The sequence below is a fragment of the Colossoma macropomum genome, unplaced genomic scaffold, assembly GCF_904425465.1.
Source record: "Colossoma macropomum unplaced genomic scaffold, Colossoma_macropomum, whole genome shotgun sequence".
Classification (NCBI taxonomy): Eukaryota; Metazoa; Chordata; class Actinopteri; order Characiformes; family Serrasalmidae; genus Colossoma; species Colossoma macropomum.
Window position 1 is genome coordinate 15133991 of NW_023494807.1, and position 26755 is coordinate 15160745.

Genomic DNA, 26755 nt, shown 5'->3' on the forward strand with positions numbered 1-26755 from the left:
TGAATGATTCTAGAATTGATTTGAACTGGCTTTAATTCAATAGAATCATATTAAGTATAATTTTTTTTTACATTCAAAAACAGAAAATTCAAATTTAGTTGTGAATAAAAGTATGAAAATTACATTTTATGAAAATGAATCACTCCACTTTCTGTGGAAGAAACAATCAGATACAAAGCTCTGTTTCTCACAATACAGGCTTACAGTTCTCAGCACCTTAGTTTACAACTGCACACCAGAACACCACTTTGGGTCTTTAACCTCTGGACTCTTGATACGTCCTTCCTTAAAATGAAAAGTCTTTAAAGCTCTGTCTCGCTCGTCAACTTCTTCCTGAACTCCACATTGCAGTTCCTCCCAGTGTGGTCTGAAGACTCACCTCTTCAGGCAATACATTAACATCCTATTTGGACTTCATATCTGAATCACTGTCATTTCTCTACTGTCAATTCTCTGCACTTTACCTGTGTTTTATTTTTCACTTGTTCAAAAAAATGAATTTAATTAATACTCTTTGATGTCTACACTTGTATTTACGTATTAAGTCGCTTAGGTTATAAATTAGGTTCATCCAGATACTTTGTTCTCTTAGGCTTCCATTGCTTGTATGTTTTGTAAGTTGCTCTTGGTCAGAGCACCTGCTAAGTGATTAAATGTAAATGTAAATCATTAAAATGGGTATTCAAATAAGCTTCATTTGTCGTGTGATATCCATACTTAGGCTATTTCAGGTCAGCTGTTACCAAAGACTGAAGCCTGCCTTGGCAAGATGATACAGACAAACTTCTCTCTATAGCTTTAGTAAACCATCAAACCTGACAAGGATTTGTTGTGTGTCTTTTTATATACAGTATGTCAATCACTGTACAATTGCCTCCAACATTTGTACAGGTTTAAATAATAATGTTTTACACTAGTGTAGAGGGTTTTAAAAACCTTCAAAACTCAAATCTTTGACTAGTCTAACAGGCCTCATTTGTTCTGCACTATCCAGACCTAGGCTCTGCCCTATTTTAGTTTAGCTGAAAGGTTTAAATCTCTACTGAAGGTTTGGTGCAGAAGCCTGCTCAGTTGGACCCCAGCAGAAGTGCATAGATGTGGGTGAGGCTGCTTGTTTCCACTGTAGTGTTTGAAAAGTAAATGGGACTCAAATTACAGTGTCAAAGCGTGAAATAATTTCAGCCCACAGAACTTTTTTTCAGTCCACTGATTTACTCATTTGAAGGCACACAAGAGTTGCACATATAAACACACAAGTCTGTCGTCCGGTCTTTTTGGGTATGTTAATCGACTTCTGTATGACTATTGCTAAATGCTGCCATGTCAACACCTAAGCCAACCCTAATCTTTTGCAAAAAAAGTGTTTTTCCTGGTGAGGACCAGCCAAATGTCCCTCAATGTCAAAACTGTCATGTTTAACATCATCCTAGGATCATCTGGTCCCCAAAAAGAGCCAAATACATGGCTCCCCACACACAGAGCAAACAGGAGGTCACAGCCGCAAGTACTTTGCTCTCACAATGGCTCTTTGTGCATCGGCAGCGCGCCGGCTTCGTCACTAGCTCAGCGCTGAGCGCGCTAACGGCTGCTCGAGCCACGCACTGGAGCACGCGCTCCAACGGGCCGACCAGCAGCTTCCGAGGGCCGAGCCAAAATACAGCCACTGTCGGTCACTTCAGAGGGAACCAAGCGCCTCTGTTCAGCCGCCATGGAGCAGAACCCACCCCCTACCCTCTCTCTCTCTCTGAAAGTTGGCTTAGCTGTGCCATGGCTTGGCTGGCACAACGGGTCCGTATGGGTCGACCACTAGGCCGGCCCCTCTCTCTCTCTGAGTGATGTCTTTGTTCGCTCTGGTGGGACAGGCCGTGGCTGGGGCGGCAGCTTCAATAGCTCCCGTCAGGCAGCGGGGCCGGACGCCGTCGGCTTCCATTAGAGTCAGGCCACTGGACGAGACTGTGATGTGCTAAAGGCTACGCTAACGCACTAGCCAAGCCCTCCACCCCTCCAGCTTTTGGAGAAAGATGGTTCGCTTTCATCTCCAGCCAGGGCCAAAAAGACCCACGTCAGCCTTGGATGGGGAGAGACATCCCCCCTCATGCTACAGCCCCATCACAGAAACATGGGAGATCTAACGAGAGAGAGAGAGAGAGAGCAAGTGAATTAATTTGATATATATTTAAACAACAGAACACAAGAAGAAGAACAACATGTAAAGCCACAATATTATTCATGATAACACAAAACTTTGAGTATTATGTTGCTTTTATACAACAGTTTTGCAGGGCACAAACAAAAGATTAAAGCAAACATTCTTTGGAAAATATGTTTTTAATACTGGCGATTTCTTCCATCAAAAAAGTTCCATCTGCTTAAAGTAAACCACTGTTGTTACTTCATAACCACTGGCAGTGGAATAATACAGGTCATGCCCATATTAGAAAATGTGGGTCTACGCTATTTTTTGTCTATGGGAAAAATGAACGCCGTTTTTATAAAATAAATGTTTGTTTTCCCGTTTGTACATTTCCCCCCAGATATCACTGGATCCTCTGAATTGTTAAAAAAAAAAAAAAGAGTCAAAATATGAATATTACTACATACATACTAACAATGCTGTATGCTGAACTGACAACATATGATTAGCAACCTCAGCAAAACACCTCATGTATGTGGGATATTAAATGTGGCAGTTAAGTTGCTTTGGCAGTAATAGGGTACAGTCTGAGTGTTATATAAGAGTGTTAAAGTATAGTAGTACACTTATCTTCTTGCAACATTTTTTCTGTGTGCTGGATTGTTAGCTTGCTAGTAGCATGGATGTAGCATAATTTGTATTTCAGCTCCTTAATGACTTTATAATTCAACATATCGTAAATAAAACATATCGTAACTGTGAATTTTTTATTTACTACAGGAAAACACCATTCATTTTTCCCACAGAGAAAACCTGATTATATCCAGAGTTCCACATATGATCATGACACTGTCTACAAAATGATGCACAAGTGTGTGGTTGAAACAAATTGGTGTATAAAATAAAGCTTTCAGTTTGGGCTATAAATACTTAGTCAAAAACAAGGGTAAAAAATACCTCTAAGACAATGCTGGAGTGACGTTTTTTCTCACAAAATTGGTCCCACCCATTGTACGTTTAAACATGATTGGTTTATTCCACTGTCGGGTACTAATTATGTTGGTAGTTAATGGTTTTCAGTTCAGCTTCTGAAGGCATAATCAGTAGGGGAGCTTGGCTGTATCTATGTAGATACCACAGGGAAAAAAAATCTTGACTGAACAATTTTCCATTGAGTATTTCAAGAATTTAACCCTTTAGTATCCAACCAAAACTTAACAATGAAATAAAAGTATTACTACAATACTTGCAGAGTTTAAAACTAACAAGCATGAAACTCCACAAAATTGACAGTCTGTTGTGTTCCATCTAGTGCCACTGTGCTACTGTTGCTGCAACCAACAACACACTAGATTCAGCTTATTCAGGTCTTGACCGATGACTGTTTTTGCTTGTTCACATGTTTCTCCTGTGTTTACCAACAACAAACGCCCATAATGTATGTGTTAATGATGGTGGTGTTACTGTAGCACTAAAAAGCAGCCACTATTTGCAGTAATCTCTTACTGAGACTCCTTCAGACAAATTTAGGTCGGATCACACAAGCTCATTTCAGCCAACAGTGGACACACACTGTCACCTGCTGGCTGTAACCACCCATTACACTCAACCCCCAGAGAGCAAGACAGCACTAAAAAAAAAAAAACCTAAGGCCGAATATTCAAGCATAATAGAGGATACTATGGGCAGGTCTGACCTGTGACCAGCTAAAAACCTTTCTTTAGTGTCATTCTCAAGACATCGTAAGGTAGTCACAGCATAACAAAACTTAAAGGGAAGGGCCAAAACTTCAAAGGAAGTGAGTTGTTTCGCTATCTACCAGCACTCTAACAGGCTTACAGGTACTGAGAAGTGACTTATGTGTCTGCCCTCATTGGAGAAACAATGTTTCTTATTTTCTGTGTTGTATATATGAACCATTCTACTGAATTAGTTCAAACTGCGATCCTACAGCAAAAAAAAAATATTTTAAGAAAGCAATTCAGCATTCAGACCTAAGATATTTACAATGATTCCGTTATGATCTATTTAAACCCAAGACATTACTTGATATAAATACATAAATATATACAAAATCATAATTTATAGTGTACTATCTATTGGGAGGTGTCTGTTCCAAACCCGTAAATAAAAATAAAAAATATATTTTTTTTCCTCGTTGTTCTTTAAAATATTTCCTCTAAAGTTGAAAGATGTACATTTATCATCTGGTTAATTTTTAAATAAAAAAAATCTTTATTCAAAAAATGCTGCATTTTAGAGCAGGAAGTGAGACTGCATCTCTGTCCCTCATGGCCACATTGGGAGGGGTTAAATCCCATTGTTTTGCAGTAAATGTGTCCCAAAGTCTGAAAATCAGAGCGTGCCATTAAGAATTGTCAATACCAAAATTATTTTAATAAACCTATTATGATTTTATGTGTTTGTGAGTCGCATACTGGCTGGCTGTTTTTTAGTTATGATCAAATTAGCTAAAATTGTCACTACCAAAACATTTAGTAAAGTTTCAGAGGCGTTATTATTTTATTGCTAGTGACAAAATGGAATGTTCAATCATTTATTTTAATAAAATAAACATAATTAAGTTACAGAGTCCAAAATGTGTTTTCAACTCTCTTTGAACCAATTCAGTAGAATGATTCATTTATAAATGTGCATATGTGAACGCTAATGCCTCATTGTTTATGTTACTGCATAGATGCTACCTGTCTTCGTTATTATTGTAAATTTTGAATTACTCTAGAAGGAAATATTGGCCTTTCAACCAAACAGAGCTATTTAGACACCGCTCTCTGTTGTCACTACACAACTGAGTGGCTGAAATACATTAACAGGATCAGATATTCCACTATTTACTTTTAATGAGAAACACATAATGATTTTATTTCCAATATTAAATATGACATAGATTTACACAAACAGAAACACATACATCTGTTGTGTCCAAATGTTTGAGTTGAAGTGTGTATACATAAATAAAGGAAAAAACTGGCGAGAACTTGATGATCAAACAAGTGTAATGGAAAAGTTTTCTTTATGTTTTTACTTAAATTAAATTGTACTAAAGCTGATGTTCAGTCTGCCAAACTGCTAGACTAAAGACTATGACACACATTAAATGCAACTTCAAATTTCTTATGCATTCTGCGAGACTGATTCACAAGTATTTTAAGAGAATGTCTGAGGAAATTAAATGTACACTCAAATGTAGTGAGTCAGCCAAGGCATGTTTGGTGTCTGAAGTTTTCTTCAGTTTTGCACTGGAGCTATGAGGCTAATGTAGAAGAAGCAAAAGAAGCATATACTGCCCAAGTTAGCACTGAGCAAACTGCATATCTAAATCATCACACTCTCGCCTAGTATTGAGTTTTTAAGTAATCTCGAATAGACTTGCTTATGTGGTTTCACTGTAGGACAGTTTTTACTGTTTTCTATGAAACAAAAGGATGTCACAGCTATAAACAGTACCAGTGGCCATTTTGAAGGCCTAAGTTTGTCCATATGTGTGTCCATTCTTATTGATAAAAGTATGTCTGAAGCAAAACTCACCTCCTCAACCACCTGGCCCAAACGCTCCTGGCTGCTTATTACTTTCCTGCACATACAACAGCAACAAACAAAAACAGGGGCATATTTAGCACAGGCATTACACAAAGAACCTCTTTATTATTAAAGCTATTAAAAATACTGAATCAGTTCTATCGTGCAATTTCAGTATCAACATAAACCATTTTACCCATATCACACCTTACACTCAGGGCCTGTTTATACCTGGTATTAACATCCGTCTTGAGTGATCTAACCAGAAGTGGACAATGAGACATAGAGCCATTTAAAATCTGGCATTTCCATGTTTCTCAAAAGCATCTCCAGTGACCACTATGATCAGATTTTGTGACTTGTAATCAAAAACAAGAGAAAAGATGAAATAAGCATGGCAGCTGCTTTCATCTTTGCTGTGATGACGCAGTTGATTTGGCAGTCCTTTGTTGCTTTCGGGGACACGTCGGTGGGGAACATTTGAGCGCAGTGGTTCTCACCCTGAGGGCTGCAGGGGAGTATTAAGGGGGCTGCAGAAAAAACTCAGAAGTTTTTTTAATAAAGTTTAATTAGGTTTCATTTTTCCGTTAATTAAATCTACTTTTGCTATATCTTAGCTGTTAGGGCGAAATTACAACTGCTAAAGGGATAGCATGGATGTAACAGAATGTATAAATAAAATATGGGATATTCCAGTCATTTCATGTACTCCCTAGTTTTGTTTATATTGTGAATCAGGTGCAGTTTAAAAATCCTGAAGATCTCCCAACTGTATGTCATTACATGGCACTGTGTATTGCAGAAACCTTGTAAATGTCTTTTTATAAGCAGCATTGCATTGTGCGACTGTGATCATATTTACTAATAACAACATGAATTTAAGTACTGAAACCCTTAAACAGGTTTTCAAATCAATACTTAATCTAAAAGAATGTTGTTACACCTAAGAGATGACATTTGACACTGGAGTTCATCTTTAAAAAAGTAGTACTGGTTTAAAAAATGGTAGATGTTATTAAACGTCATTAAAATAAAATATATGCCAAATACATGATTTATGGCCATACTGTGCCTACTTAACTAGAAGCTGTAATGTCACAGAACATGTGCCACTGTTTGTTCAGCTCAGCCATAGCTATGGAAAAAGCCTGCAAGGTGGGTTGCAGAGGCACTATCTACATCTTTTAACTAAAAAAGATTTAAAACCGATGCTTCAGCTTTCACATTACAAATGTTATGTATAGATGTCCAAGACTATGTTTGAAGAAGGTTTGAGTGATCTGATCACAATGCGCCTCTGAGACACACTGGACTCCAATCACAGTACTTGTGCTGTCCACTTAACATCAGATCACCCAAGAAACACGTTAATGCTACTGGCTTTAGTCAAGGAGATGCAGTTTGAAAACCAGACTGCTGCAAGCAAGTACGCTGCAGTTTAAAGGAAAAAATCTCCAAGAAAACTAAAAATATTACATCTTGTGTGTGCTGGATGCGTATGTGTTCTGTTTCTGTTTTCTGTGTATCTGTTTCTCATCTTGTAGTGCAGTTGATCCCAGTAGGCTAACTGCCTTTCAGCCTCTCAGCTGTGTTCGCTATCATAGCAGCAGGTGTGAAGTCTCACTCCTACAGTGTTATGCCGAATGACCTCTGATTATTTAGCAGCCACACAATCTTTGCACTAAAGCTGTACAGTAAGAGTAAAAATGTGAAAAATAATGTTTTGAAATCAAGAGCTAACTGCAATTTTATCTTTATAAATGTCTATATCTGTTTTAAATTTAGTATAGTGTGTAATATCTGTAGCTAAATTGTTAAAAACATATTCAATCATGAATAAGAGACAAGATATATGAAACAATTTACAGAGCTGTAAACTGTGATGTTGAGTGTATAGGTGTGTCTACAAGAGTAACCTGTGTCCTGAGTGTTCACCTGTGTATCTAATGACCAACTATGCTCCTTGTACAGAGAGATTCACCTGAAAGAGGCCCCGAATATTCTGTTGTAACTGCCGTTAGGATGAAGCAATCTGAACCCAAAAAATACACTACATACCTTGATGTAAGTGTAATTGATTGCACTACATGTGATGCTGGGAGTGACCTCCGTTTTCTGCCAGACACATTTTGAGGCGGCACTCCATGTTCCTGAACGGTAAGCATATAGGGGGGAATACCAGCAATTTCATGTTGGATGTTTTCCTTCAAATCTTCCTCAGTGCGAGGCTTGTTCCGATAGACTTTTCCTTTGAGCATACCCCAAAGGAAGAAGTCTGGTGGTGTCTGATCCGGTGACATGTTGAATAAGACCTCCCAGTCCCATGTGTTAGGCCTCTCAGAGGTTTCCTAGGCGATTGCTGCAGACGATGTTGCACGTCATCGATTGTGTCCTGCGTCATTTTCGGACGGCCTCCGCCATGAGAAGGGATAAATTATACTGTTGTTTACAGTTTCTGTATCATCGTCTGAATAACACTCTTTGAGGGTACGTCAAGAACACCCTATTTCTTCCTAAGTTCACTCTGACATTGCTTAAATGAACTGGTGACCCAATAGGTTCGCACCATGATGACGCGCTGCTCAATACTGTACACCGCCATCCTGATGAGAAGTCAAGTGACTGAGTGAAGGGGCATGGGGGTATGCACCCGGAAGTTGCAAACGGAGGTTAAATGTCACGACGGCAGTCCAACGCCTACCTCATCACTCCGACGCAGGGGCATCCTGGCATGTTCGAAGCTCCATATACTGAGGAGCACATTGCAAATTGTTTCGTTCAAATCGCTTCGTCCTAGCGAGGGTTATTACAGAATATTCAGGGACTCTTTCGAGTGAATCTCCCTGTACTTCCTCTGTGTAATGCGTGTGTCAGTTTGTGTTTACCCATATCTTTCACACAACACTGAATGAGTGTACCTACGTAACAAAGTGCATATGTTAGGGCCCAACCTAAGCTCTGTGTGTGTTTACCTGTGTATCCTGCGGGCGATGGTTAGCGTGTATTCTGCGTTGTGGTCAGGCTGGTATGTGGAGGGCAGGATGGTGTAAACAGCAGGGGGCAGTCTACACTGCACACTGACCTCCTGAGAGTGAGAGTGAGGAACACAGCTCACCACAGGACACACTGCAGCAGAGATGACCATGGAGTCCACTTTCCCATCGGGGACCTACATACCAACAGCAGAAAGCATGTGTAAATAATCTGGCAAGTACTCTGGTACACTAGAGATCAATACTATTATACTATTAAACTTATATTTTCTACTTTTGTATTAAACAGCTCGTAGTTTATGTTGGCATTTGCAGACTAAAGTATGTTCAGCTTTGTGTTTAGCAGAAAGTCATCAAAAACATCTTCCACAGCCATCCTTTGTTATTAAAATCAGGCACTGCCTTGACCAGCTGACAGGTGCCCATAGCACCAACTAATGGATATTATTTGACTAGTCCATGCACCTGCCCACTCACACTTGTCACTGCATCTATGTACAGTCGTATGCAAAAGAACACTCCCTGTCAATTTACATATTTTGTTGAATTTCTAAGTGAGAAGTTAACACATCCTGCATGGGGAACAAATGTGGCAATTTCCTGTAAATTTCAGAACACAATTTCTATGAAAAAATAAAAATCTAAAATGTGCCATAACATTTGCACAGGCCACATTTTATGTTTTTCCCACTAGTATGTTAAAGCTGCACTACATAAGATTTCTTTGTTAAAAATGAAAGAAGTAGCAAAAAAAAACATGCTAAAATATGGCTTCCGTGGGCTACCGTGAATTGCCCTGTAAAGCCTACAGTAAAAAAAACAGGGTTTTTTTGGACCACGCCGCACGCCTTTACATATTAAAATCACATGCACAGGTGCAGAAAGAAGGTCCGGCTCAATGTTTAGGTCTTTAATGCAAAATCAACATCATACTAATGAAGATGTGATGATAACAGTAGATCATTCACTCACATCAGAACTCAGTTCTCTTTGAACACTCGTTCAACACCCTCACAATCATCAGATTCATACGCTTGGGGAAGGGGTCCGAAGCACAACGGACATTACAAAATGTTCTGAGTGTTCTCTTCTGCACATTTTATTTAGAAAAGCAATAATAGTAAAAGCAATAATAGTACACAGCATTAAAGCGGTCACATCACTTTATCCTGACCTTATAAATATGGAAGCCAATGGCATGAAGGTCATTCTCCGGGCTGTGCTGGCGCAGAGTGACCCTAATGTTAGTGCCCCCAGGGTCATACGTTACAGTGAGTGGTACACGAGGGTTCTGTCCGTGTGAGGGGAAGTTCCGACCCCCTCCAGCTGTAGAGCCGGCCGTCCAGCGACCACACACGCTGACCTTCTCCCACTCTCCACCCACAGACTCCTGCTGCAGGCTCACCTTTATTGCACTGCAAAGAGAGAGAGAAGAGGAGAGAAGAAGAGTGATTATCTTAAAAGGTCTAATAAAATTCCAAACATTTTGCAGAGCTTAAGCCTTAAAGACACAGTTATCACCAGTGATAACAAAAGCATGTTGCTCATAGAAACAAGTGAAAATGGTTTTTCTGAAAGAGGGTTTTCAACTGATGCCACATTTGTGTTTAGCAGAAGAGTGACAATGACAATAGTAACTTTAAACTTTGGACTATGAGTTAATGGTCTCTAAAACAAATGCACCACTACATCTACAAAACCGTGCAAGGTTTGTAATCACTGTCTTAAAATTTGGAGCCACAATAATATAAAACCAATTGTGTTGCAGGTACAGGTATAAAAGGATTCTATTATGATGCTACTAGTCTACAATTTGATCGACAGAGCTGTAGATGACTGCATAACTGAGAAAACAAATAACAAATAGTTAAACTATGTTTTTCGTTGTATAATTTCTCGTTCTGAAAATACTTCTCATAAAACATCTGAAAATACAGATACAGAAATTACAGTATTTCAATCTACACTGTTTGCCTTATTAGTGTGAGAATTATTATTTAAATTAATAATGTGACTAGTGATTCCATGTACACTACCTTTTGAACAGTAGTGTTCATTGCATACATTTAAGTTGCACTGCATACAGTGTTAAGTTACAGCAATTTTGTTATACTATGATTGAGTGGTAGTCTAAAATTTCAAAATGTGCTCTTGCAAATGTGTGTGTGCATGTCTGAATTGAGTGTGAGTGTGTCTATATGTCTTTGTGTATACGTATGTATGTCTGTGTGTAAATGTGTGTACCTGAGACTGGTGGCGCAGGTTGAGTGCACTCGAAGCAAGAACTGTCCCTCTGCTCCCTGCAGGAAGGTGCTTGGCACCAGCAGATGGAACCCAGCACTCAAATGAGTGTGCACCACTACCTCCCGCTCATATGCGTGTGTGTGTGAGGAGGCACAAGGTGTGGAGTTCAGCGTCCGCTTCAGGTTAAAGTGCTTTTTGTCCACCTAAAAAATAAACAAACAAAAAAAAAACACCGTCATATACAAAGTAGGCATTTTGATATCTCTGGATGGGACTAAGTGCACTCTAACACTGGCTGACAGCTAGTCAAGTGCACTCTCAGCACCCAAGTGTAACTGTTACTGAAATACAGCCAAAGCCATGTTAGACACTCATTTATCAGCCACTTTCTCTTTTATCCAAAAGGTAAAACACCTACCAAAAATTACAGTATCAGAAACAAAAAAGAAAATATCAGGACTCAAGTGCAATATGAAAGTAGACAGACTGCTTGTCAAAAGTTCAGGGATAACTTGGTAGAGCTGCATGTTAAATCGCATTTTATCATTACTCCGATATGAATTTATGCGATAAACATATTGTTATTGGCTTAAGAATGACAGAACAAAACTAATGACCTCAAATATGCAATGCTAGAGTTACGTACAAACATTAAAAAAAAAAAGCTGGGACAGTAGGTAAAATGCAAATTAAAACAGAAATCCGTGATTTATAAATTTATAAATCTTCTTTGACCTGTATTTGAGTAAAGACAGGACAAAGACAAGATATGCAATGTTTCACCAGATCAACTTCATTGTTTTTTTTTGTAAATATACTCTCATTCGTAAATTGAAGACTGCAACAGATTCCAAAAAGTTGGGACAGGGCAATTTAAGACTTACTTGTCCAAAAACATCTTAAACAGGAGACGAAATCATGTTTGGATATAGAGGGAGACATTGTCTTTTTCAGGGACATCCCTCCATGTTTAAACATGACAATGCTGAGCCACGTTCTGCACGTGTTACAAATGCATAGCTGCATAATCTGAGAGTGTGTTGGTCAAACTGACATGCCTGCAGTCCATAACTGTCTCCCACTGAAAACATTTGTCTCATCAAGCTCAAAATACCACAATGAGGGACCCGTACCGTTGCCCAGCTGAAGACTGTCAATTAGCATCTTTATTAAAAGGAAAGGTGATATAACAAAGTGAACATCGTCCTGTCCCAACTTTTTTGGACTGTGCTGCAGGCATAAAATTTGGAAGGAGTGTATTTAAAAAAAATAAAAAATAAGGTAAAACTTCAAATATTGTGTTTTTGTACTGTTTTCATTTTAACCATACCTTTCTATTTTAATTAGTGTTTCACATAATGTCCCAACTTTTTCAGAACTGGGTTTGTAATTAGTTTCGCTAGAACATAGCACTATCAGCTCAACAAGCGTTTGCTGTACTAATCTTAAACTGTGTTCTCCCACACGAAGATTGACTAACTTTACCACTTGTATACTTTTTCATTATTGAAAGGTCTATATAGCAAAAAATAACTGTTTTCATTTTAGGCTCAATAGGTTTTTTCACGTTAGGCTCAATTTGACATTGTTAAAATAAATAAACAAATAAAAATTGTGCTCAAAAAAGTGCAGATGGCATATGTAAGTTTGTCGTGTAGAGCATGTTTTAACTTAATTTCACTTATAAAATCAACAAAACATGTCATTTGTCTTGGGGTGTTAAAACTTTTGTATACGACTGTATGTAATGTATTGAAAGTATTCATTAAAAACATGGTGAAAAGCCAGACGTTTCCAAATCTTTCACAGGCTTTTTCACTAACCTTCCATAAATGTAGCGCTATGGCCTGGTAGTGCGGGTGCTGTGGAGTGCTGCTGCCTCCTGGTGGCCGTTCTGTGCAACTCCGCTGGGCGCTCTGTGGCCTGCACTGCAGCAGCGAGAGCAGCACCTCCCCTCCTTCTCCAAGTTTCAACCAGAACTTAGGGTTGCTGCTGTAACTACTGTTGTTACGACAGCCTCCTGCAGAGTGACCTCTGATCCAGCGGCCACCTATCTGCTGTGTGTAAGTTAGAAAGGACCCTGTAAGAGTGAGAGAGACACAGCGACAGAAGAACTTTCAACTGTATAGCAATTAAAGGTACAGTGTGGGATTTTAAGATGAACAAAATGATGATTTTCTAGACAGGCTGGTCCACAGACATACTGGCAGGCAGGAGCTCAAGGAAAAAATGGCAACATGAACGTGAATTAAACTTAATTTGCAGCACATTAAAACCCCACTGATTGCAAGCTGCTGCTCATATTCACAGTCAGTGACATATTTGGGACTTCCAGAAGGCTTAGACTGATGTTTTTTCTCACCAAATTGGCCCCACCCATTGGAAATCAAAACGGGACTGGTTGACTCCTCTGTCAATTTGTAATTATGCTGATGGTTAACGTAACATGTTAGGCCTTCTTTTCAACTCTTTAAGTCCTAACTCAAAGGTAACCAGTCTTATCCGCAAAGAGCTGGTGTGGCTGCAGGTCTCCATGCCAATCAAGCAGTAGCACACCTATAACTGAATGACACCAACTGATTAAACAAGTGGAATCAGCTTCTGCTTGATTGGAATGAAAACCTCATGCCACACTGGTCCTTTGTGGGTAAGACTACTGAATTGTGTCTTAACCAACAAGGCAGTTAGTTTACCTGCCTAGATTCCATGGAGAAGAACAATTTCTAGGTGGCCATTTGAAGAATTTAACCCTTATGTTTCCATCTGGTACTCAATAATAAAACAAGAGTAGTACTGTAATACTTGTGTAATACTGAGTTTAAACACAAGCAAAATTCTACTGAATAAAAATGAACTCAAAACTACAGACGTTTTTCAGTATACAGAAAACATTACACCTAAAAAGCCCTGAGGGTTCCCCTCCGTCACACAGCTAAAATGGTAGTACCAGCCAACTTGAAGGCTTTTGTCTCTACTTCTGTCAATTTGTTGTCCATTTTTGTGTCATGTATTTCATTTTTGCCAAACTATCACTTTCTGCCAGATGTATTTTAAGTACCTGTGTAGATGCTCTGGAGGTGGCTATCCTCGCTGATCGAATATCCCACTGTGACTTCATCAAATTCCTGCTGGAATTCAGTCTCATCTACCCAGAATTCCCCTTCCTGGGTTCGGCCCAACAGATCCACAGAGCAAGAGGGGTCCAAAGAGCTCCACCCGGCTCCACTAGAGAGAGGGGGGGAGATAAAAGGCAGAAAGAGGCAAAAAGAGAAAGACACAGGCTTTTAGCTGTTAGCTATTGTGTACCACACATTTTATTTCAAGGTCTATGGAGCTCACTCTGATATGAACAATTACCAGATAATGGATAATGAAATTCAGAGAAAGCTGCTTTGTGAGAAGCTAGGCTCTTTTGCTTTATATACCACACATTAAGTATGAAACCTTTGTGTGATCTTAGATTCTGTTTTAACTCGTATGTAAACACAGCCACTAATTATTTAAATCATTTAAAAATATTGCTAAAGTTCAGCATTTTCTATCTCAGAGCAACACAGAGAATCTTATTCATGCATTTTTTACAAGCAGAGATGAATGCTGTAAAGCTCTTTACTGGACTTTCTAAGAAAACAATACATCGTCTACAATGTGTACAAAATGTAGCAGCACAGATCCTAACAAAAAAAAAGAGAGAGATTTAATATTGGTCCCATTTTGAAAGAACTGCATTGGCTGCCTGTTGTTTTTAGCATAGATTTTAAAGTTTTATTACTAGTTTTTAAACAGCTTAAAGCCTTAGAGCACCTGCTTACCTCACAGAATGTCTGCCTGTTTATGTCTCTGCACGTGATCTTAGATCTGCAGATACTGGCATTCCGCAAATACTTTTCGTAAAATACAGAAGACGTGGAGAGGCCTCTTTGTGTTATTTCAATTCTAAAGTGTGGAACACAATTCCACCTTTTATTAGACAGTCAAGCACGTAAATGTATCGCTTCATATAAGTTTTACATTAATAATAAATAAAATAACAAATAAATTCATAAATTAGAACTATATAACAATAAAACTTAACTCTAATTTTTCTATGTCTGTTAAGCTCTGTCACACGTCTGTAAAGCACTTTGAGCTGCTCTGCACATAGTTATTATTATTATTATTATTATTATTATTATTTTGTCTTGTTTACTGTTCATATTTGTTGAACGCACCTTATGACCAGCAACAAGGTTTTTCATTTACTGGTCATTGGCATTATGGCAATAAAATCAAACTGGATATCTAAAATTATATACTGAGATACTTTATTAAGACCAAACCAGGATAGGAAAGTCAGAGTCAGAAATGACCCATTCATGAGCTCCCACCTCTCGGTCCAGGCTCCTCCCCAGCACCTCCTCCCCCAGGGGTTCCATATTCGCAGCAGCCGCACTTCTTCTCCATCACTTGTTTTCACATCTGTCCATTCCATTACACTAAGAGCGTGGAACTGCCCCAGCTCAGGCGCACCTGCAGAAAGAGAGAGAGGACAAAATCTAGCAAAGAGCTAAAGCACAAACTGTATCTCACAGCACTAAAATATTTTAGATAATGCCACCAGTAAACTGTAACTCAGTACAGTGCATTACAATACTGTATTTTCAATTGGATTATCAAAACAAAATATTTTCTGAAACACAATTATATTTGAACTTTGCTGTTTTTAATATTACTATGGTACTTGTATCATGGTGGGTACTTTCAGGCCATTCACTAAATGTATTATTAAAGTTCATGAATACACATACATAATGGCATTGACATCACACAATGTTTCCCTAGATTTTTTTTCAGGCAGAGTGGTAGACACTTCACAGCCACCTGTGTTTTCATGCATATATTGTGTCATCAAACGCAGGGAGTAGTAACATTCAGTATGCCGTATTCTCTGCACTTTTATTTTCAAAAAATGTAATTATGATTTATTATGGAAGTTTTATATTTTATATTCAGAGTTTGTGTATGACAATGCTTTAAAGTCCTTGATAGGTCAAAGAATTTGCACATACTTCTGTAGAAATATATAAGAATAGTGTTAACAGTTCCATAAGAAAACAGTTTTTGATGCTGTACGACTTCTTTTTTATCAACACTAAATACTATTTGAAATGTTCGGCCTAAAAAAAAACAAAAAGTCCTGCCTTGTGAAGAACGCTATAAAAAGCTGACTGCTTAAGTCTGCAAACATCCAGCAGGGGGAGCTCTTACTGGTTTTACTCTGCGATACAATGGCAAAGGTGAAACAGCATCCATATGACATAAAGTGCTGATGTATAAACATTTATAAAATGTAGAAACTGACACTACAGCTGAATTATCTTTACAGAGCAATGTAACACCTATTTGTAGAGTTAAAACTGCAGCAAAATGAATAAAATGCAGGTATTTTAGCACAGCAACCCAGCATCACCTAAACATTCTGCTGTTATGGGGTACAATAAATACATCATCAAATATCAGTTTTAAATATCAGTTAAAACTATATATCTGTCTGCTGCTGATATTTGACTTCAATATCATTGTGCATCCCTAATTATTAAAAAAGAACTCAATATACTTATACTTTAATGCCCTGCGTCCTTAACATTACAACAGTACTAAACATAGTTCTACTGATACAATTTACTGACATACAGTATTAGTAAATTGTAAACTATGATATGATTCATTCACTATATGCTTTATTGTTCAGTAGAATGTGATGTACGTGCTCTAAGTGTACCACTGTTGAGGTTAATATGTGATTTCCACAGCTGAAAAGGTACAAACTGATAAAAACTGTACAAGTGAAATTCCCCTTTTTTCCCTCACGCCAAGCAGGCTGTTGGTCTAATCAGAAAAACAATTGTTGGCTTTGTGCTTAAATAAGAGCAGCTTTTTAGCACGCAGTAACTTCCAAGAGGAAGTGAGAGACTGCTTCCTCAGGGTGCTTCCTTCAGCACAAAGACGCAGGTGGCAGGTGTTGCGTGACCTGTGAGGGACGAAAAGAAGGAAATTCTAGCACACGAACACCACAATTATCGTCCTATTGTTGTGCTTCACTGTTGCAAAACTGTTATAGATTTTGTTTTAGTCGCCTACAAAAGGAACAGGATAGAAAGTGTGTGTAACCAAGTTGTGTCAAGTAAGGGTCAGCAGCAACAGACCACAGCTTTAACTTATTCTTTTCTGAAAGCTGTAGGCAAGAATGTTACTCTGCATTTTACTATGCTGAACACCTGCCTCCCAACTACTGTGGAAGTAAAGTTTAAAGAGGAATTCCACTGATTTTTAAAATTTTCAGCCTCCTTCTGTCACTGAGATGTAAACATAGTCATGAGTGGTTTGATGTGAAATGGTTCATTGTAAAGAAACATACTCATTTCTTTACAGTGGTGGTGACAGAACCCAGGACACAAATATAGCCATTTTATTTACTATCCAAAACAATCAATGAACCTGCACATGTCTTCTGAGCTTTTATACGTAATGTTGCTTATGGTAAAACTGTGGTAAATCTTAAACAATAAGTTTTCTTTGAGAACTATTTTGCCTTGCAGCGCCTTGCATGTATCTTTCCGTCTTTCCTCCCAATTGTAAAACAATGTGTCAGACATCAGGCAACATATTTATAACCATTTTATGTAATAACTTTCTCTGAGGGAGCTTTTAGAGGCATTAAACTCTTCAGACGTCTGGTTCTTATCACCACCACTGTGAACAATTCTGACTGTGTAAATTTCTCTAGAATAGATTATTTCACATCAAACTACTCTGAATGACTTTGTTTACATCTTTACTATTTAATTATGCAGATTTTTAAATAAGTGAAATTCCCCTTTAATGAGTTAAAGGGAACATCAGCAAAGCCTCTGAAAGAATCATAAATGATACGTTAGGTAAGACAGGGTTAATTGGCTGACGAGTTGAATCTGTCCCTAGCGCTTTAATCACTGAACTGTGCAGTGCTTGAAGTTTCAAGAGCCAAGATTCTGGAAAAACTCTGGTTTAGATGTGTGTTCCTCAAGTACATGAACAGGGCTGTTTAGTTCCTGTGTCATATGCTTCTCACGGAATCTGATTCAATATTAATACACTGCCTTTTGTTAAATTACATTTTCATTAAAGAACAGCAAATATTTGGTTGATATTTTATATAATAACAAACTATGGAGCCCAAAATTTGCCATAGCAAGGCAACTCACTCCTTTACATAGTGTCCTGAGAGTGCCCCTGACCTACACAGTCCTGCTATGGTGCGGTTCCACCTCTTACCTGTAGGGGTGCTGTGTACACAACAGCTGATGTAACTGCGCCTTCTCATCTCCTCTGAAAGCCTGGGAAACAAGCGCTTCTCAGTGGGCGTGTCAGCAGCCCTTTTCAAGCTCCAGCGCTCAGCCACGCCCCCACTTAAATCCACCATGGCCTCACACACCTGCCCTGCCCAGAGGTGCTCATATGAACCATGCAGCCTTTGGAAAAACAAAAAAATGAGCAGTATGATAATTTCCATGCACTTTCTTCCAGTCTACGCCACAGTGCATGCATAGCTGAAAGATTTTATTTTTGATAATGGTAAGAGTCACTTACACATAAATAATTAGAAAAAATAACACTCAAGTTCCATATGGTCTCTTAAAGGAGTATTTCAAAAATTGTTTCAATTCGATGGACAAAACGCAAACAAAGTCATTTGCAGTGACTTGATGTAAATTGGTGCATTTACAGTGGCAGTGATAACAACCAGGGGTCACAACATCTACAACGCGTATAGCTATTTTATTTACCATCCAAAATGACCAGTGAACCGACATGTGTCTGAGTGTTCTTCGAGGAATAATTTGCTTCACAACATCCTAGTCAAAACCTTCTCAAACCTACCATTAAACAGTGACTCAGGCATCAGGCAACAGGTAACTATTTCACATTTAAGCTTTTTGTGAGAAAGCTCTCAGAAGCAACAATTGCTACGGTCGTCTAGTTCCTACCATCAGCACTATGAACAATTATGATTCTGAAAGTTTTTCTAGGACAGAGCATTTCATACCAAAACACTCTGAATGACTGTGTTTAAGTCATCAGTGGAATTCCCCTTTAATTTGCCCTCTCAGTCTGCATCAGGGTGTAACCTCCATATCAAGACTCTACAAAATGATGCAGCTCAGACACAGAAGTAATTAAGTTTAAGTATAAGTAATTAAGTCTGTATTGTTTGTTTCAGCAATACATGTCAATTAATTTCCACGAGTAAGTAAATTTAGTTTAATTATAAATGACATGGAGGAATGCAGTCAAGTAAGCTGCAGAATTGTCATTACAACACTAATGAAGGTCATGAGGCCAAATATGGAGGACTATTTTGTTCTATTTAATGAGGAGCCCCTTAAAACTCACTTGGCATATGCTTTCTCCAACAATGCTATCCAGAATGCAGAGGGGCTGTGGCAGCGGGAGAAACAGGGTGTGTTGTTGACACAGGGTAGCCGATCGTCCACGTGAACCTCCATCCAATGCCCGTTACGCCAGAATCTGAAGCAGAATTTACCATGGTAACGGCTATCCTCCCATACACACTGCCCTGGGGGCATCACCTGAAACAATCACACATATTCAAAAGTCAAGATAGGAAAGGAACATGAAAGTTAATAAATAGGTGTGTCTATCAGGCTCTTTTTCTTACTGTAAGAAAGACCAGTGCTAGAGTTTAAAATATGCATTATCATCAATTTGCCAACTTATCACACTCAATTTATCATTTAATTTATTTATTTGTAAATTTAATCATGTAATCAAGTCAAATTTATTAACCTTTGACTCCATGTGATGACTTTCTTTTAATTTTTTGCCTAATTACATTTTTTTTATTCTTCAGGAAACTTTTTTCTGATCTCAAAACTGAAGCATGATCTGTGGGAAATTACAGTTTCTTTTTCATAAATAAACCCAGTTTATTGTTTTTAAATAAATTCAATTCATTTGCATTGTACTTTGTCATGGTATTTTCCTCAATATCTGTTGTTTGTAATGCTCCAGAGATTTTAAAGAATGGTTTCCACCATATTTCTCTTGAAATTCTGTCATGGTTTTCTAATTAACTTCATGGCTGCCAATACCTGCATGAACTCCTCACCTGTTTTCTGAACTCATCCTACCTTAAATATCACCATATAATATCATATATACATATACATATATATATATATATATATATATATATATATATATATATATGTGTGTGTATATATATCTACATCTACATGTGAATTTCTGTGTCGGCGTGACTCCTACATATGTCAAAGTAGGGTTGCCAGGTATCTGGTTTTGAGCTTCAGTGTCTGGTTGCCAAACCAATGTTAAAATGTCTGGGTTGAGTCACACTCTAAAGACATTCAAAGTAAATAGACAAAGTGCCGTTTTAGCCTCTTCATTGCACTTCTCTCTCTCTTAGCCTTCTAATGGCTACATTGATCTGTGTTACAGAGATCAGGGATCAGTCATGTAAACAGTTAAGAAGAAGAGGAAGCCTGATATTAGACGTTTCCTGAGAGTTAAGGGCAAAGTGTGAGTGTGAGTATGGTGGGTGTATGGTACGGGCAGTGTGCCACCCGCCCCAACCCCCTTAAAGTTGAAATGACACCTACGGCACCTGTTATGTCAGTAATCCAGCGCAAGTAAATTATTTGGCTCAAGATAATGCAGATCAGCCTTTAACCACAATAAAACATAAATGTATCTCCAGGTTTTTAATGGATTAGAAGGTGTAATGTAATCTGTAGAAATATAATCACAACAGTTGTCTACATTGTGCAGCCCTGCTGCAACGTATGTTGTAAAATGGATAGCTCTGGTTATAAAATCTGATTGGCTAAGCCATTGTAAAATAATTTATATAAGCACTATGGCCTCCTCACAACAACTGAATTCTGTGTTAATGCACCAAGCCACTGAAAACCTTTGTACTGCGAATGGATTAGTATGCTGCTCACATGGGCCACCAAGTGTAATGACAGATGATGTACGAACCCAAGTTTAAACAAGTTCAAGTTTTCAGTCACCTATTTCTATAGCAACATAATCTGAAAATGTGTAAGTTTGCTAACTCACAGTGAAAGCTAGCAAGGCTAAAATACAGCCACCAAGGCTTCACAAAGTAAACAAGAGGATATCCTTCCTTTTAAATTCAAATGCCACTTTTTTAAAAACTCGTCAAAAACAAGCTATGGATGTCATGAAATACATGAAATACATGACATTTATAGTACACACACACACACACACACACACACACATTATATATTGCTGTTGTTGGAAGAAGACCTTTTTTCTCCATTTTTGATGTTTTACAGTTTTTGACATAATTTGAAAATACCTTTTGCCGTTTACATTGTTTGTAAATTTCATGATGAATGGCCTAAAGGAAATGACCAAAAATGACTCTGAAAAAAGTCTGGTTCCATTGACTTACATTCTTCTGACAACAGCGATACACACACACACACACACACACACACACACACACACACATAAATATGTCTTGTGCAGACTCAAGGTTGGAAGGCTCATTTGGTTCAAACTAAATTGATTTGAACTGAACTGTGTTTTGCATCAATGTATCATTTTTTTTTTTTAGCAATGTTACAATTAGCCCCCTCAGTCTTTTCCAATGAATCCACCCTGTGGGGTTAGCTGTAACATTTGTACTCTGGCTGAACTGTTCAAAAACAAAAAATGATTAATCTTACTCAAATACTTTAAAAATTTATAAGCAAAAAATAAAATATGCTTGTCCCTCTCACCCCTACACTATAAGATAATGGGTCACTGAACATACTCGTCCTCCTTCAGCAGTCCACAATTGTTTGGTAACCATAGCACACTTTAAACAAACTATATTTCTTTGAGGATTTTTTTTAATTGTGATTATTAATTATAACTGAAATTCTTTCTTGAATTATTTATTTATTTTGTCATATTTTACGTTGTGGCATCATGCCTAACACACTATACATGTCATAAAATCACTGTAACGCATGACTTCAGGTGACTTACTGCTTTAACATACTGTAAATTAAACTGAATTAAATTGATTATATACGAGCTAAAAGTTTTGCCGTTTGACTTTTTGTACTTCTTGTTTGCATCTAAAATGGGTATTTACATTTGGTTATTTAGTGCTAATCTTCCATTTGGAAAACACATCAAAACATCTCCTAATTTTCCTACTCCGCCCATATCTAGTCAGTGTATTAGTAGATAAGATTAGCAAAACCACAGAACTCTCCAGGACAGGAGTCTTGGAAAGACAGAGATTCCAGAAAATGTTCTGACATTTAATACTTCATATTTGTTTGAATACCTATCTCTAATCTCTCGGTTCGACAAACATAGCAACACATCTTCTATTCTTCCTGTTCCAGCATGTCTATCAGTATATCAGATCAGCAAAACCACAGAATTGTGTCTGTCTGTGGACACCCTCTGCTATGATCGGTATCTGCATTTCAGTATTATACAACATGATGAGTAAGCGAATGTCTTTCTATACTCAGTATGCAGTATGTTTGTTTTGGTTTATGTGAACAGCAAGTGCTACTGTAATTTGATAGAACTGTATATTCTTTCTTTGTGAAATACAATAAATATTCGATAAACTGCTTCCATTACTCCTGTTTTTCCCTGCTTTAACACTACATCCAAAGTAATTCTACAGCATTCATACCACAACCGAGGTAGCTAAAGTAATTGTCCTTAAACACTACACCTATTAATAAGAATAGATTTTTATTACATTTGACGGCTACTTATGCAGTTATTATGTTGGCTAATAAATACTTCAAAAGGCTGCTAATATCAGCATGGCAATTTATCAGTCGGGCTCTACTAGATATGAAGGGTTTTGTTCCAACTATATACACACTATAGACCACTTCTCTCCCTTTGAAGATATACATTGACAGGAGTCAAGAAATATCAGTGCTATATTATGCTCATTACCACTTCTACTACAGAAATAGTATATGTTCCATCATTGTTTTCAAAAACTCATTATGTATAAAACTGTTGTGTTTATGTATGTTATGCATATACAGCATTTTGAAATGAAACTCTTTCCAAATGTTTACAGACACCTGCACATCCAATGTTTCTTCTAAAATCAAGAGTATTAATTGGGAGTTTGCCCCCCTTTGCTGCACTAACAGTCTCTACTCTTCTGGGAAGGCTTTACACTAGATGTTGTAACACTGCTGTGAGGATTTAATTGCATTTAGCCACCAGGGCATTAGGCAAGTCAGGTACTGATGATTAGTTCTGGATCACAAACTCCACTCCAACTCATGCCAAAGGTGTTGGATGGAGCTTTATCACTTCAGAGAACGTTATACCCAGCTAGCCAACATTGTGTACGGTGACTTTAGGCTCATGAGCAGCTGCTCCAGGGAATCCTATTCTATTGGTAATGCCTTCCTAGGGAGGTTACACAAGCTGTGTATGCACAATTGAGCAACTATATCAGCAACGGGTGCACTTTAAAGTACTTGAATTTACTAATTAAAAGGGGTGTCTGTATACTTTTGGACATTTAGTGTGTACTGAAACCTGCTTAAATGACATTTCTATGATATTAGTGCAGGAAACTACATATAATAACATAATAATTCATTTATATTTTTGCCACCCATTAAAGAAGTATGGCTCCCCGAGTTTAACCAGTTGAACATCATGTTTGTTAAGCGTTTGTTACCTGTTCTAGCAGATGGCGGCTCTTTAGCAGCATGGTACATGCACACAGGAGCCAGCAGTCTCCCAGAATGCCTTGTTTCGGGTAGGCCTCAGTAAGGTTATCAGGGAACAGTCGTGGATGCTTACAGATATCCTGTTTAAATAACAAGAAACAACTCTGTATAATAACTATTTGAAAAGTTATAGACATTGAAAATGATAACAGATACTCTCAACACATCCTACAAAATGCTCTCACTAATCAATCAACAATATCAATGACCAATAATGTACAAACCAGTTTTCTGGTTCTATTATAGTGTGTAATGTTGTACACTGAGTCGCCAGTTCATCAGGTTCACCTACCATGTAGGTGCATTTTGTAGGTATACAATTACTGACTGTGCACGCTGCTCTACAAATTTTCAGGCCCTGCTATCTCATCTGTCCATGGAAAGGAACCACCACTGACCTAATATTATTTTTGTGATGGACCGTTCTCAGCACAGCAGCAATACCAACATGATAGTGCCATGGTATTACATGTTGCACTGGTATAAGATGAGTCTATCAGGCACAGCAGCAATAAATGGGTTTTTAAACACAGCGTCCAACAATTATTGGCCACTTTTTTAGATATGCCTACAGTATTGTGCATAAGTCAGAGTTTTAAATTTTCAGTCGAAACTGCCATTAAGTACAAACATTTAATTTTTCAGTGTTAGAAAAAGACAGAAAGCATGTATTTAACAGAAAAATACACAGAAGCCTCAACAACTAAATATATTTTCTCAGTATTTGTCTTTGTCTTTAATACTGCGTACATTTTTTTCAGGAGACGTAGTTTTTCAAAGAAATCCGGAGTGATATTTTTCCACACCTCCAAACATCAGTCTTAGAAGTTAGTTGCATTTCCTGCTTCTCTTGATCTGAGTAATTCCAAGCACAATCAGTGATGTTGAGGTTTGGACTCTGGGGTTTCCATTGTTCTGAGAACACCAGCAGCTTCTTTGTGTGATCTGCAAATTTTCCTCTTGTCTATTTCCTTTTCTCAGCAAGGGCTTCTTGACAGCTACACATCCTTGCAGATTCATTACAATGAGTTGTCTTCTCACAGTGGAAGGATGGACAGCTTCTCCTCTCTCTAAATGATGAAGGTTTTAAGTATTGTGTATCCAATGGTGACAATTTTGGTGGTCTACTAGATCTTGCAGGGTTGTTAGAAGCCCCATTTTCTCTAGATCTATCAATCATTTCTTGAACTCCAGAAATGATTGTGTTTAAAGTGACCAGCAACTTTGCGTCCGACTGCTACGGCGTCAGCAACACTTCACTGTGTGAAGTACCAGCTTTAGTCATTTGTTCATTAGCGCACCTGTGTACGCTAGGCTTAAGTCACATGGTATCACGTGTTACCAGATGTCGGTATCAGTGCTGATACCCAATAGCAATATCTGCATCGATGCAGCTTCTAGGTGTACAGTTACAGACAGTAGCTCATGCATAGTTTGTGATGGTCATCCTCTCACACTGATAAATTTGTCAATAAGCAGATATACAACGTAGATATACCTAATAAACTGGGAGCTCACTTGTGCACAGTGCCCTCCTGAATTATTAGCAGCCTTGGCAAAAAATAAGCAAGACAGGCTATGAAAAATGTCCTTGTTGTTTGTCAATATTTGCATTTTAATTTTGTTATTTTTAATCATTACTCATATTATTATGAAAAGGAAAATAGAAACAAACTGGCAACTTTCTCAAAAATATATCACATTTATTCACACCCCAGTGTTTTATACTATGTGTCCCTTCTCTTTAAATCTGGACAAGGTTGTAATATTCACATAATTAGAGCTGGTGTCTTGATTCTTATGGACTTATGGCAGGGGTCACCAATCTTATCTGCAAAAGGAGTGCCTGCAGTGTGACTGTAGGCTTTCACTCCAATCAAGCAGGGGCTCACCTCATACAACTGTCTGAAGACAAACTAAGTCCAGCTGATTAAAGAAGCGGAATCAGGTGTGCTTCTCTTCGATCGAATGAAAACCTGCCTCCACCCTGGTCTTTTCTGAATTTCAAAGATTACTGACCCTCGACTGCATCCATATCATACCTGTGGGCGGAGCCAGGTGACCTTGCCTACAAGTCTGGACAGGGGTGTGGTGTAGTCTGTGAAAAGGGCGGAGTCATCAGCAGCAAAGTCTGGATCCTTAAAAAGTCCACCCTCTTCAGTCTCCATGGCAACCAGACCTGTCAATCACCAACAGCCAAAACCCTCGGTTATGACACCTCCTCGTTATCTCTAAGTACAATGGATAGTGCACGTATATGTGATATATGAAACAGCAACATTAACTTCTAAACTGTATTTACTGAAAATGAAACGCAAAACAACTACATTATTTAGTTGGGACAGTACAGTGTTTATTCCCACCTATTTACCAGTCTACATATCATTTACTGCTCAAAGTTTCCCGAAGAAACCACAACAATGTTATTTCTCACACCTTCCCAAAGGAAAAACACACCATGTATAGCAAAAAAGCGTCTTTCCATTTTTGTATAAGCAAAATGACAAACTTAATAACGTTAAAGGTGATATTTTATGGAATTATCTATCGCAAAAGGCTGTATATGTTCAGGAATTAATCATTGTTTTGAAATCACTGAACCTACCTTGTGCAGAGCTAGCTAGGTTGCTAATTTGCTAACTGTTTGTTGAAATACCGAGTTTTCATGTTCCAAAAAAACACTGCAGGGTTTATAACTTGGACGAAATGAAGTCTGACTACCCAGTCGCTCCTGAAATGTAATACAATGCGTATGTTTAAACCAGCTAAATCATGCAGTGCACAAATCTCTCTTTCTAAACCAAGAGCAACACTTCCGGAGAGACGGCACGCTGCAGACAACACTGTCATTCATACAGCGACTGAGCCAGGGTTGCCAGGTCCCGATACGTAGAACTCCTCCAACAAGCCTAGCGGAGCACAGCAGAGTCAAAATGTGAGTATCAAGCATTATACCACCCCAGTGAGGTTCATAATATTTTAAATACGTGAAAATGATGAGAATGGGTGCCAAATAAATAATTGTTCTCCTT

General features: G+C 38.2%; 1 protein-coding gene across 1 annotated transcript; it reads right to left on the minus strand.

The window, feature by feature from the left end:
* Positions 1–26566, minus strand: capn10 (calpain 10). The gene is made up of 13 exons (XM_036555979.1): positions 26329–26566; positions 25766–25902; positions 23672–23803; positions 19324–19520; positions 18205–18401; positions 15279–15420; positions 13970–14136; positions 12735–12991; positions 10912–11114; positions 9842–10082; positions 8647–8843; positions 5684–5729; positions 1–2128 (listed from the first exon to the last, which is right to left on the minus strand). The coding sequence occupies exons 2-13, from the start codon at positions 25889–25891 to the stop codon at positions 2099–2101; spliced, it is 1935 nt and encodes a 644-aa protein (XP_036411872.1). The 5' UTR covers positions 25892–25902; positions 26329–26566; the 3' UTR covers positions 1–2098.
* Between the last annotated feature and the right edge of the window lie 189 nt (positions 26567–26755).